The sequence below is a fragment of the Taurulus bubalis genome (assembly GCF_910589615.1).
Source record: "Taurulus bubalis genome assembly, chromosome: 2".
Lineage (NCBI taxonomy): Eukaryota > Metazoa > Chordata > Actinopteri > Perciformes > Cottidae > Taurulus > Taurulus bubalis.
The window spans coordinates 5,014,505-5,029,689 of record NC_136590.1 but is presented as its reverse complement, the minus strand read 5'-3'; the positions used below and the strand labels follow the sequence as shown (position 1 = coordinate 5,029,689).

The 15,185-nt window shown below is 40.4% G+C and overlaps 1 protein-coding gene across 1 annotated transcript; it reads right to left on the bottom strand.

Moving 5' to 3' along the window:
• Nucleotides 1–6,384: 6,384 nt before the first annotated feature.
• ormdl3 (ORMDL sphingolipid biosynthesis regulator 3) lies at nt 6,385–13,717 on the bottom strand. Its single transcript, XM_079234831.1, has 4 exons — nt 13,605–13,717; nt 12,552–12,751; nt 11,452–11,603; nt 6,385–8,428 (listed from the first exon to the last, which is right to left on the bottom strand). The coding sequence occupies exons 2-4, from the start codon at nt 12,723–12,725 to the stop codon at nt 8,293–8,295; spliced, it is 462 nt and encodes a 153-aa protein (XP_079090957.1). The 5' UTR covers nt 12,726–12,751; nt 13,605–13,717; the 3' UTR covers nt 6,385–8,292.
• Between the last annotated feature and the right edge of the window lie 1,468 nt (nt 13,718–15,185).

Here is a 15,185-nt window from a genome sequence, read left to right as displayed (position 1 = left end):
CTGGTGTTTGTTTGGTCAGATCTTTTCACTATTGTTTAGTTAATTTAATATCATTAAATGTTTTTGTGTAAATAAATGCTGCTGTGGTGAAAATTGTCTTATCTATCTATCTATCTATCTATCTATCTATCTATCTATCTATCTATCTATCTGTCTATTTGACTCTAAAAACAGTGAAATTTTAAATATATTGCATAAAAATAAAATAAAAGAACAGAATCAGTCTTCAAACTACAGACCACTGCTTCTGCTTCTCAGCATCTTCTTCCTCCCTCTTCTTCCTCACACACACACACACACACACACACACACACACACACACACACACACACACACACACACACACACACACACAGACGAACAGTGTTGGGAAACAATAGAGCTGGCTGTCCTTGAAGAGGAGGGGAATAAAACAAAACAAAAAAATAGCACAAAGCCAGCACTAAATGCTCAGTAAGCCCTAGGTAATTAATTAGGAGTGTTCAGATTTAGTCATGGCTTAATACCCGGCAATGCGCTGCTAAATAGCTGCAGAGTGAAAGCTAATTAGGCCCGTCTCTTTAGCCGTGATGTGTTTTATTTATGACTGCATTTCTGGAGCGTCCACTGAATTTAATGTCCGGTGAAAAGATATCACACCGCCGCCGGATTCAAACTCCGGACGTCGATCATGAATCTTATCATCGAGGTGGAACGACTCCGTTAATAATGTGAAACAAGAGCAGCGAATGAATATTCATGAGGCCTCGACGTGATGGGTCTCAGTGAGGCGGTGGGAGTTGACTCCTGGCTCCGCCCCCCTGCAGAGAGTTCACTCTGGGAAGCTGCGGTGCTCAAGTGACACAGTTTCTCATTTTCAATTGTTTGTTTCTAGTTTATGAAAGCGGGTAACACAAGTAACTCCTTTAGTGTCGAGTAACAAACGCGATTTGGGGGCCACAAAAAGGCCCTCAGAGGCCCTGAAAAGCAGTTTATCTAATCCAAGTCTCACTGTGAGAGCGGCGGTCAAAGGTTTTCTGCCAAAGATTGAAGCGTTTTGGTTGTTTCACGTGAGACATGGTTTTATTTTCTTGCTTATGTGCTCCTCTCAATGGTTTTAAGTGGGCGGGGCTTCTTTGGTAAAATGTTGTCACATTATTCGTCCACCAATCAGACTTGGAGGCATTTAAATCAAAATCAAATAATATTTTGACTCTTCTTCAACAAGAATTAGCACGTAAACGCAGGTTTTTACCGTCAGTTCCCGTTGCCAGTAAACGAGGAGGCCTTTTTGTTTGTTTAAAATGTTGCGGTGGTTTTTCCTTTCTTTCTCTTTTTCTTTCTTTCTGATAAAGTGTCACAGAAGTTGAAGAGTCTTAAAACTTGCATTCTTTCTCCTGACCACCAGGGGGGGACTCCTCTGGTTGTATAGAAGTATATGCTTCATGTGTTAAAGCTTCATTCTCTCTCCTAACCACCAGGGGGCGACTCCTCTGGTTGTATAGAAGTCTAAATAAATGACTCTACTTCTCTTGATTTATTCCCTCAGTAAACATTGTAAACATGAGTTTATGTCTCAATCTCTAGTTTCAAGCCTTCTTCAATACAGCATGATGTTCACTTAGTAAATTATGGTCATTTAGAGTCAAACAGACCATAAAGCAGGGGACGTTTTAGGGACGGGGCTACAAGGTGATTGACAGGTTGCTCCATGTCAATAAGGAAACTCCATGAAGTTATTTCCCAAATAGAATAAAAGGCCTGATTCTGTTTCTTAGAGACAAATATAATCAACGCCGTCTGCTTCGTGCATCTATTTCTACTTCTAACGACACTTCGGCACGGAGGATTCCCCGCGTTTGGCAGAGCCATGACCTTAAAAAACAGTCCTCAGAGGGCCCCACGGGGTGGGAGGCACCCAGAGCTCATGGCTCATTGATCCGGCTCTGGTTTGGTTCTATTTACAGTGAAGCTGCACCGTACTGTAACGCTTCCCTTCTTTCCTCCCACATGAAACACTCGTTATCTGGTCCTTTCGTGTCAATGTCACAGCGGGAGGAACCGAGAGGGAATCTATGATGTGTTGTGTGTTTTTATCTCGCCCCATGCACAGCAGAAGAGAGAGAGGGGATCCATATTGAATGAAGATGTCGGGTGTGTGGCGGTCATGTGACTCCAGCAGACATGCGGCTGTACACGAACGTTTAGTTACAGGATGAGTCAGGATAAAAAAAAAGAAAAACATTGAATGAGATATTCATGATTCTTCATGATATTAGATTCCCTCTGACTTCATTTAACGTGTAAACAATCACATACACACAGCTGTATGACCCGAGCAAGATCATGTACTTCAGTAAAAGTACTAATACACAACAATGTAAGAAGTACTCTGCTATACGTGTGAAGGTCATTCAAACCCCTAGAGAAGTCAAAATTAATTTTATAAATGTATTTATTTACCTTCAAAAGAAAAAAACAAGTTTAGTTTGTTTTCTTGTATAAAAGTACTACTCCTTAAAAATACTCAATTGCAAGTAGAAGTCCATATTACTTCATTATTAACAAAAAGTATTATGAGCAAGTATTTCATGCAGACAGTTACTATTATTCATGAGATTATTATGAATCATGCATTTTACTGATGTGGATGTCGGGGGCGGAGCCAAGAGTGTGAATGGAGGGAGAGAGACTGTACAGTAAATAAGATATAAATATATAAATAATGTGATGAGTAGTGAAATGTTTTTTTTAAATTTTTTATTAAAGATACAGCCTTCTTCCTGCATAAAACACACTGTGGATGTGTTTTACCAGTAACTGTTACAAGTCAACATGTATATATCTTTTTTTCACGGGGGAGCAGAACACTATAACACATTTTCAGTTTTACACAATCATATTTGTGTATAAATATTGTTTCATCGTGTGTGTGTGTGTTTCTTGTCAAAGTGAGGACTATTCCAGTGATGTGCAGGAGACTGTAAATGAGTGAATGAGCAGAGAAACCCTCCGGACAAAAAGACAAGAGAGATGAAAGACAAATAATCTCTCCTTGGAGGCGCTCCTATTTATAGGGGCTGAATGTCACTTCACATTAAGGTCGACGGCAGCCATCTGCTGCCCTCTGCTGGAGAGGGCTGGTTTGTTTTTGAAGTACTACTGTGTTAAAAAACAAACTACTAAAGTAGTGAATCAGCTCCTAATCCTTCATATTTCACTTTTTTTTAAATCTTTTTATAGCAGTTACCATTCCGCATGCAGCCGTTTACTCTCCACGTCTGTTATTGTGGGATATAATTCACTTAATTGGATCATGAACTCTCTTTCACAAACCCACATCGGCCCGAAGCGATCGGTCTCCTGAAGCTCATATGATGTATGTATATAGAAATAAAGAATATGAAAATGTAAGACTGTACACGCTCATCTGCAGGGGAAGAGTAATCAGGCTTAAAATCATTTAAATTATAAATTGTACTTCAATAAAGAGATAATTAACTCAAACATGCCGCTGAAGGCTCAGTGTATAAATGGACATTCTGAGAGATGAGCGTGCTTCAGGGGAAAGCAATGTTTTTGTGGAAGTTAAAATACATTTAATCTCCAATGTGACATGTTTACTGTACTGTGGTCTGATTTTTTTAAATGTGGCACACAAAGAAACACCCCAGAACGACCACAAAAAACAACCTAGATACTTGTTTTTCCTTTCTTGAAAGTTTATAATAAATAATTGTCTCGTCCAACAGCAACGATGCAAATTACCTCATCATGAGGATTAAAAGGTGCACGGTTCTTTTCATGTTGAGTGCAAAAGGCCTTTTTGCATTATTGCACTTGTAATACTGAAGAATTCATCATTCCTGGATGAACATGGCCGACATTACAGTATCAATAAGATCTTTAAAGAAGCACTGACTGCAGTGTGGAAGACAAAATAATGACATTTCCTCCACTAGATTGAGCATTGATGAGCTCTATTTATCTGCCTGGTCTCATATACATTGCAATTATATGCTTTCAGCCTTGTTCACCCGGAAAATTAAACAAGAACCAACTAGAACGACCTTTAAAAGTTTCAATAACTCGAATTATAAATGAACATAATCATAGAATGAAAAGACGACAGCTGTTGTTCTTTACATGAGAGATCTTCTGCTTTCCCCAGCAGTTAATCCGACGTGATATTCACTCTAATACCTCGTCATTACTTTCACTTAATCAATGTTTAACAAGCCTCCGGTGTTGTGTGACGGAGCGAGCCTGTATCAGCTTGCAACGTCGGCATAAAGAGAGGCTTAAGTTTTAGATTTGAAGCCGAGCGCTCAAGCTGGAGGGTTCAGGACCATCGGGTTGTTTTTATTAGTCTGGTTTTCTGGTGGACTTTCCTGAGATGTGTCGTTAAAAAAATATGTTTTCACCCTTGAACTGGACTCTTATGACACTTCAAGTCTAATTTAAAAGATGAGAAGTTTAGATTAATAACATCTATGTGATCTTAATATCTATATTCCCGACTAGTTGATAATTAAAGCCACAAAAAAGGGCAGGAGGACCCTACAGGTTTAAAAAGTATGGAAGCCAATTGCTGCCAGTGAAAGAAAACAAAATGAAAATGTAGCGGTGATAATAATTTGTTTAACCCCCTTCCTGTTATCTGCACTGTATGGTATAAGACAGTGGTTCTCAAACTTGTTCTGTCACGCCCCACTTTGGAGGAGGAAACATGTTCACGCCTCAGCTAAATTGTAACAAAATGGTCAATGCTGAATTCATACTGAAATGCTTAACGTTGAGCTTAGATCTGTATTTTTTTTTGGGAGATGCAATCGGCAAAGCGCTCATGCGCAACCTGTTAACGATGTAACGTAAACATTTCCACGAAGGTACAGGCATTTCGCCATGTGTTTATTAACCTGTTAACGTTTTACTGTACATATAGTGTACGTTGTGTTAACATTTTACTGTAGATTCTAGTGTACACTGTACCCCCGGTACGAGCGCCATATGTTTCTGGAAACCTACGATTCTTGTGATTCCAGCTATGTAACCCATTTCAAGATCAGACCACCACAGCAGCTACAAACGAGACTTTTGTCAGACAACAACAAACAAACAAACGATATCAAAATCCAGGCAACTCACCGATGACGCCTCATATTGCTCCATAAATCCATAACATTCCAACAAAAACGGCGTTGTTACGTCGTAAAGGTCCAATAAAAATAAATCCCATAAAAGATTTAGTCCAAAACACGTGATTACATCCATAAATATCCACCAACTGGCGTTGCATAATATCATATCAGCTGGAAGATATGAACGAAAGCAGTTTTGCTTTTAGCAGAAAGTCATGTTTGCGTGGGAGCACAAACTCTGTATCAAAATGACCACCAAAATCTAAGCTTTGTATTGGATCCCCACTTGAACAAATAGGAGCTTCATGTCCTGACTGACAGGCTACATTACCCAACCAGAAGCTACGTTGAAGTTCAGGCTCAGCCTCTATTTTCTTACGTGGCTCAAGCCTGTCACGTCGTACAGCTCAGATGACAGGCGTTTCGTACAGCCAATGAAATTTCCTAAAAAACGAGTCTAAACAAGAGGGGGTGGAGATGATCCCAACAGGCTTCAGCTTCACCAGAACAGACTTCTGCTCATAGATCCTCAGTATGTCATTGAATTAGCATAAAAATGCATTTATACTTCATTTTCTCTGTGTCAGCAATACTGGTAGTACCTCTATAAGTTTGCAAGACTATAAGCCTTTTTAATTATATATATATATATATACATATATATATATATATATCTCAGGAATATTTTCAATCTCAAGAAGAAAAAAATATTCATTTTCTGTGATATTGTTATCTGCTTTTTACTTCGACTAGAAAAGGCTTCAGGCTATGGTCCCATTGTGTTTTCCAGTCCATAAGTCCCATTTATCTACAGGCATCTATTGACAAAGAAATGTTCAGGCGGAAATAAAAACCTTATACTTTAGTGTGTTCAAACTCATATAACTCAGTGTCAGCAGCACTTAAAGTGATTCTGACTATTGAGGGAAAAAAGCTTCAGAGTGTTACCTTTCAAAAGAGACCAAGACCATGCATTTACTCCAAATAGTTCAAGTACAGCTTCCAATTTACTTTGGGTATACCTGGATAGGCGTTTTTCGTCAAATTTTACAGGAATGTTAAGAGGTTAAAAAAAAATAAAACAATACAAAAGCAGAAATAAAGGATTTTGAGCCGATACTTGAAAAATACTGTATTTTGGTTGAAGCACTCTGACAGAAGATCACATGTTGACAACTCCTTTGAAAAAGCACACGAGCACACCATCGACAAACAGAAGCCACTGTTTTACTTTTTTTTAATCAACATTCAGTTCAACCTTCTTTCATAAAAAGTAAACGGTCCAGTAAAAAAAAAAAAAAAAAAATGATCACTTTGTGCTGTGAAATATTACATAAAGCCCTTTATGGAGACGATATCTCTTCATGATGAATACGTGAAACTCGTATTTACAAAACCATAATTCTTTGGTACATGTTTTTTTTTGTCTTTTGGTCAAATTATGCAAATTAAATACATCAATCTGTGGAGAAAAAAAAAATCAAATAATACAACTTTTTGGGGTTCAGCAATAATTAAAAAGATAATATGAAACAAAATCAAAATAATAAAAAAATGTCCTTTTGTCTCCCTTAAAAGATTAAACTGATAGTCACTTCTACTATTTCTACCAGTCAGTAATATTAATATATATGCTACTATGGCAACTACCAATACTACTGCTGTAAGATGTGTGACCAACACTGTTTAGATATATTTAAAAGAAAAAAAAAAATTTCAATTAAGGAAAGAACATATTCAATCTCTGCATGTCTCTTTAAAAACCCATCTTCCATTTTGACAACACTGAACCTAAAAAGATGCACCATATTTCTTGCTAGCCAATCAGAGCAGCTCTTTCTCTTAAAGAGACAGGCGCTAAAACGGAGGATGGATACAGGGTATATTCAGAGAGACCGTGTGAGAAAAAGAAAGTGTTTTCTGAACATCAAAGCATGTAAACATGTTCTAGCAGACGTCCCAAATACCTTTATGAACGTGAAAATGACGTACTGCCATTGTAAACTGGTGAAATGGACACTGCAAAAAATAAAATAAAAATCATACACATGCATTAGACTTGCAATAAAAAGAAATTATTTTTTTTATACGCACAGTGACATATTACCTTTTGGACATGCATCTTTGTGACATAACTCGGAATCCCTTTAGCACATGCTTCAGTACAGCTGCAGCTTCTTTTGACCAGCTGAATAGGGAGAACTTGATCCTCTTGAGAAAAAAAATCTGGGCGTTCACTTCGAGGCGTCTCTAATATTCTGTAAAATTCATTGAAGTAAGTGAGTGTGGAAAAAAAACATTCGAAAAAACACCTTTTTTAGTGTTTCAGGATTCACTCCAGGGGCTACGACTTCGGATCAGATTACACCAGGCGTACCTAATAAACTGGTAACTCGGCGTGCAATTTCCCTGCAGGTTCCAAGCTGAGATGCAGACATAACATGGTTGAGAAACCTCTCTTAACTTAGTACCACAGGACCTTTTGTTGAATCAGTCGAGAGCTCTTGCGCATTCTTTCCTCAGCCGGCTTCCTGTGACATAAACCAGCACAACAGGAGTCCAAATATGGAAACGGTCAGACGAAAATAAAGAGTTGCTGTACTTCGCAATCTGGGCCTTCCCCCCAGAGCAGAGCGCCTAAATATAGAGCCCTGTGGCTTCTGCGTGCCTCGCCTCTGCAGCGCTTCGCAGGTCGGCCTTCACCATGTCATGAAAGTATTGTTTCTCTCCTCCGGGCACCAGAAAGAGGAAGTGCAGCTGAATAAATACAGCGAGTGTATCATTACACACAAAATAACTTTTTGATTACAGCCGGGGTGCAAAATGGCGCGTGACGCGTGCGACCACATTGTCCTCGCCCCTCCGACACATCAGGAACGTGTCATTTCTGACACTTTCTGCAGAAATGGACATCATAATAATAATAATAATAATAATAGTCTCTGAGAAAAGGAGAGCGGCCACAAACGAGCACACCTTCCCTCCGTATTGCGTCTCCGTTCCTCGAGGCTCGGTACCACCCGGTGGGCTTCGTTTAGAGTGCCGCTCAGCAGAGTCCGGAGCCAGAGAGCCTACAGATCCTCGGCCAAAAACCGGAGGCCTGATACTCTGCGTGCACTCAGCGGGTCCACGGGGGAGCGAGGAGGAGGAGGAGGTGTCCTCTTCCGCCTCGTCAGTACTTGTTAATCCCAAAGATCCTCACACCGTGCAGCTGGGGCAGCTTGGGGATGAGGACCGTGAGCAAGGACACCGTGTTGACCAGGAAATGGGCCCGATCGTACTTGGTGTAGAAGCTGGTGAGTATGTACCTGGAGGAGGAGGAGGGAGTAACAGATTATCTTTATTCATGTCCCCTCAAGCCGGAGGAACAGAACGAGGTCAAGAATATATTGAATTAACTGATTCAAATGAAAGCGCTTTTTTAGTGTAAAAGTACTGATTGCATCATCACTCTATCTATGAGCACACAGCATTATCATATAGCATTAGTTAGCTGGTATGTGATCACTTTAAAACAGGATACTGCAATGCAATGAAAACTTTCCTTTAAAAGTATTTTGCCTTTAAAATGGATATAGGCTAATGTTATTACATCTGCACTAATAATGTAAAACGTATTATTCAACCACAGCTAGTGTATCAGTACATTGGCTCTCCAGCTAATGACAAGTTTATAATGAGCGACTTAAGTTAGACTTGAGTCTAACTGTCCCACAGTCGCTGCCTGCCAGTGTTGATATCAATACGAGTTTAGGATTTCAAAAGCATTTCCGACACTAATAAACACGCCGTCACTATTTCTCGTGGTCTGCCTCCATCAGAGAACATGACCAGAGGACATCCTCACTAGAATCTGAGTATCTCCCCCTAGATGGGAACAGTCCGAGGCTGTTGTCAAAATCCTGTCACGGATTTCCTCGTTTCCAGTGGCCGGCACTCGCCAAAAGAATAACTACCAAAAGATGAAAGCAGCCAGAGAGCTGCAGCCACAGGTTCCTTTTTATTGTACGTGGTTATTAACATTGAAAAGATCCAGAAAGAGACGGAGTGGTTTGGTTAAAATTGCCACGTGCATGCGGTTCATACGGTTTCCATACACCAGACGGTTGCGCCATTTCTTCCATCCTGTTCTACAGTCTCCAGAATAATATTAATCTTTGTTCCTCTTTTAGTTTGTGTGATCTTCGGTGATCTTTCACTCGGTGTCCTCTGAGGATCACAGGAAGATGTTTCCTCACTCATAACTCGGCTGTTTCAACATGCTGAACAACGGGGATTGCGAGACAAGTTCATGGGAACAAAATCCGCCGCTCAGACCAGGGAAGCATTCAGAAAGGCTGTGAAGTGAGAGTGAACCCTGACTGTGTGAAACACGAGAGTCAATAAGGAGCTACGCCGATCTGATATATATATATATATATATATATATATATATATATATATATATATATATATATTGATGCAACAGCAGGGACTTTTGTGAGCTCAGAATAAGACTTCCACAGATGTGCAGCTTTTCCATCTGGAGCCTAGAGAGTGACCAGCGGTGCTCCTGTTGCCGGCTCCGGATTGTAAACCTAAAAGGACTTTGAGTGTGCACTTGCAAAAAGCTGCTATCACTACAGTGTTCATGCTGAGCTGGCGAATCCACCCCGGGGAGCCAGAGTGCTTCCTGGAAACTGAGCTCTGCTGTTTGAGACGGACAGAAAAGGAGACGGAAGCAGAAAAGCGGGCTGTGCTTTAAACAATGGGTTCCATGAGTAAGATGTGGCCGGTGCGTTTTGTTTAAAAATAGTCAAAAGATGAACGATGTATTGTGTTGCAGAGATGTGAACTGAAATTAACATGCTAGCCAGCTAGCCCACCGGCACCTGCAGAGCTCTGAGTCGCTGCAGCTGCAGAACGATTTCATAGTTTGTCTACGGGATTAAAGGATTAAAAAAAAATAGTGTCACAACAAACAGACGGATGCTAACGTGAACTGGAGGCCCAGTTGATTCCCAGCGTGTATTCACATTTACATCCGTCCTTTACAAACATCTGTTCCCTCCACCCGTCACCCCCCGGAGGGCCACAAGACAACAGGAGAGCAGTGGATCAAATTTGGCGTGTTATTGCCCTGCTGTTAGTTAGATTAAATTAGATTGTATGAACCCAGTTTCAGGTAAAAAATGCACCTCTTATTACTTTAAACAGGTGAGGAGGCTTTACACAATGTACCTTTAATAACTTGTGAGCTTGGCTATGAGTCGGTGATATTCAGATAAAATTCAGCGAAGGCCAGTAAGATAAAAACTTAAAAGGTCCAGAACATCACAATAATATCTATGATTTAGTTTCATATGTATTGAAGTTGTTTAAACGTTTTTATGTCGTCAACAACCGACAAATCAATTAAAGAAAGTTCAATTGGACAATATTTTATTGTCAGCCTTCAAATTGAACTGGATGAATTTTAAATAATATGTACACACACATCGAATAATAAATCATTTTAGAATAAGGGCTGGATTAAAACAAATTAAATACATAACAGAAAGCCTTTAAAACATAAAGTACTTAAACTTTGAAAAATGCTCTATTGTCTCTTTACATCGTTGTTGGACAGATGTTATGTTTGGATTCTGATCATATTCATCTCTTTTTTTTATTTTGTGCGACTTCTTTTCGGATGCGAGTGGGTACGTCCGGTTAGAGGAGTTGTGCTTTGTCTCGTAGCGGCGCTTCACATCGCTGCTTTTAAAAATCCCCACGGTCTCTGAACGTGTGAGACGCTCTGGTCTTGAACACATGTCTATTCTTAGTTAAAGGCTCTGGTCTCGTCCACCACATTCCTCTTTTTGGAGAACGACAAATAAGTTTTGACCAACGTACTTCTTTGAATAATACACATATTATAGATGGCCGAACGAGAGCCTAAAGGCTGGAAAAGCTGCGCCGGTTAAAGTGGAAGCACTGCGTAAAAATTGAATTATTCTCAATTATCAATCGGTTGTAGATCAGAGGTCCGGGGGCCGCCGATTAGCGACCGATTAGCGATCCCTACTGCTGATCAATCAACGCTCCAAAATAGAGATGCAAGAGGAGGACATTTTGGAATTAAAAGTGTAAAGTACCTCAAAGTAAAAAAGGTACAACTTTGTGCCACTTTTTCTGAGCTAAAAGGTAAAAACAAAATCAGAAGAGGCAGCACCCTGAAGAAGGCAGATAGAGACCCCCACACTCAAATATTCACATTTACATCCGTCCTTTACAAACATCTGTTCCTTCCACCCGTCACCCGCCGGAGGGCGGAGCGTTGGGATGGGAGGGGAGGGGAGGGGCTACTTACAGGACGATCGGCGTGATGGTGAGGAACTTGCGCGACGCGGTGAACTGCACGCCGTAGTCCATCTGCTCCCAGTACGTCATGAGGCGGGCCTTGCCCTGGTCCGGGGTCTCGAAGGGCGTCCCCTTGACCGCGTGGAGGAGGAGGTACATGCACTGCAGCGAGAGACAGAAAGGAGAGAACATGTTGGAACACGTGATGTCGGCCTGGTGACGGATTCATCGAGTGTATTCTTGATTTAGAGACCCAGAAACAGCAGGTCAAGAAAGTCAAGAAAACTTAAAAACTGCATTTCTGCTAACTGACACAGAAGTCAATGGACAATTCAATATATTAGATAAAGAGGCCGAAATGTAAACGTGTCAGGAATCCTGTCACAGAGCCGCAATCGACATTCACCTTTCTGTCAGCCATGAACCCAATCTTTACTGAATGTAACTTAAAGATGCCTAACCCCAACTGTACCCTGTGTTATTGTGTCTAAATTTGGTTGAGTATTGAGTGAGAAAGCTGCAGCCAACGGCCGCTAAACAGGCTGGCTTTGGACTCCGACAGCCTCAGATTGTTATTCTAAGTGTCTGGAAAGAAGCAGACAGAGAAATGAAAACCTTCAGCCCGAGCCGGTCCGTTTCTTATCGTGTCATGTGGCTTTTTATGGGAAGACAACGGCGGTTGTAAGAGTTTGTTGTGTCGCTTGGCATCGTCTAAAATACTCTGGTTATACTCTGGTTATATATTCCGTGATATTATCAGACACTTATAATAACAATCTGAGCCTTGTCAGCGGCTTTTAGTGGAGGTACATTGACAGTGAATAATTGCCCCGAGCGATGACGTTCTTGCTCCATACGGAACCCATTTAAAAAACACCAGAGTTACCCTTTAATACTCGACGCTTCAGGGCCACACAGACAGTCTGAGCTGATCCGGACTGAGTCACACCTCGGCCCTTAAAATTAAATGACTAAGAGCGGTGATGCAGCACGTTCACTTCCTTTTCTTCTTAAACCTCAGCGCAGACATTTGTTACCCTCTGACTCATGTTGACTGCACAAACCCTCCCCCCCCCCCACACACACACACACACACACACACACACTGACCAGGTTGTGAATGAGGTTGGTGAGGGTCCAGACCGCGGAGACGCTGGCGAAGGGCACGCTGAGCAGGATGACGTGCAGGAGGCCGATGCCCAGGATGTAGGACAGCCACATGCCCCGGCTGTTCATCACCCGCGTGTTGGGGTTCACCTCGCTGTGCGCCGTGCCCACGTTCATGACGGCGGTTTGAACCTAAACATCCGCTGTAAGATAAACAGAAAGAAAACTATGTGAGTATTAAGAGACATGGCAACTACCTGGAGTGTGCTTTTAATTATACATACTTATTGTTTAGTTAGTCACTGTATATACTATATATCTACGCACATTTTATGTTCTTAAATGTCTTCTATGTAACTCTGCTTGCTGCTGCCACAACCAAATCCCCTTGGGGATGAATAAAGTATATCCTAAAGTATATAACCTAACTCAAGTCGTACAGTTAAAGTAATCTATTCATTGTGTAACAATAGCTTATATTATATACATAAATAAAAGTAGTATAATATTTCAGTAAAAATGACCCTTGATCGATTGAGATTGTCTTATATGATATCAAATTTTATTTTGACACATAAATAACAGTACACGACTGTACCAAACTTCAATTGTGTTATCAATACAACTTCTTTAACATGATTACTTGTAATAACATTGGTCATATGCGCTTTTAATTCAAACCCAAAGCAGCTGAATGAAGTTATAATTAATACAAATCGATGAGGAATTTCACGGGAAGCTGCCAGCCAACTAAGGCTAAATTAAGATACTAGTTCGCAATTAAACAAAATAAAGAATAACTGCATATTAGTCAGTATCTGCCTGCTCAACAACAACAAGTGTTGTGACAAGAGTAAACAATGTAGCGCTGCTCGTTCCACTGTCTTTTAAGTTGCCTAAAATGTAACTAATCCGTAACGTGGCTACAAAGAGCTACAAGTGGACTACCTAGCACTGCTGGAGGCACTGCAACACATCATTATATATACATATGTACACGCGCATATACACGTGTGTGTGTTCATTATAAGTGAGGAAATAAATCTTTATACTCACAAGCAGAGGAAAAAGATGGCTTCAACTCGGACCTGGTCCGTTATCACAGCGCGAGTCTCCCCGATGCCTTCAGCTGTGTGACCGGGACGAGCACCGGGAGAACCGGGGGACTCGAGGCTCCGGTGTTTCCATCAGGCTTCCGGTACCGTGCTGCTATATATGTGTATGTGTATGTGTGTGTGTGTGCGCGCTCGTGTCGACACATCCACTTTTCCCCCCTTGTCTTCCAGACAACAGCTGGTGACAACACAGCTCAGCTCGCGGTGTCACGTCACCGCTGCTCGTTTTCACGGCCCCAGCACGCAGAGAGAGTGGACGCTTCACATCCGGCCCCGTGATTGGTTGCAGCGTATCACGTGGCCGCGGATGGCCAATCGGAGTTTAGTGCGTTTTTAAAGAACGTGAAGCGCGCGTGGAGCCCCCCCTCACCCCCACCCCTACGCTATGCCGACGTCACAGCGGAGGCGGGGTCAGAGGAAACGGACTTGATTGACACTTTGTTAACGGCAAAATTCAATTAAATCTTTAACATTATAAAGAATCTGTGACATTAAATATCTTTTTCAAAGATAAGAAAAACATTTTTACTTTGTTTTTAATTATTTTGGTTTTCTTATCTATATGATTTTTTTAAAGAATGAAGGAAAGTATATAGAAATATATCAAATAATATAAAATATATATCAAATAATATAATATATTCTTTTTTAAGAATGAAGGAAAGTATATATATATATATATATATATATATATATATAAGTAAATATATCAAATATAAATATATATATATATCAAATATAAATATATCAAATATAGATCAAATATATATATATATATATATATATTTATAAATAATACATATAAATAATATATATAAATATATTTAGTAAGTATATATATATATACACAATATATATACAATAAATAATATATATATAAATATATTTATATATAAAGCGAAAGAAGCTTAAAACAAATATATTTAGAAGTTCTATGATTATGATCCAATGAGTTTTCTCTTACTTTTACAGCAAACATATACAATATTATGCAGTGCAAGCAATTTACCTTGTGCATTCTTGCGATGTATTATATGAAAAGGGCAAGCCAAAGAGCACACTGCCATGCTAGCAGCTCTGAAGCTGTACATTAAATGTTATATCTAAATGTTCACGTGAACACAATGCTAACACAGTGAAGTTCAGCATTTAACACAAAGTACAGCTGAAGCTTATAGGTATGCAAAGCCAATAGGTTTGTAAGTATTTGGTCATCAACAAAAGCATATATTTATATAGTAATTTATGTTTCCTAAAACAGCCGTTGGCTCCGACGTCCCTGAAGTACCAGCGTACCCAAGTAAAGAGGAGCCCTCATGGCTCCAAAATCAAAGATCAACAGTGTCACGTTCTCGAGCCCTAATCCTAATTTAGGCGCTCGGTAGCCCGAGGCCAATGGGGTCAACTGTGCTCTACTGGCATGTGATGTTACACGACACCCACTGTTTCTAAGGGTGCCCCTGTGGTGAGTGGCATGAAGCAGGTTCGGCCGGTACTGTGCGCTCGTGGCCTCGGGCGCTAA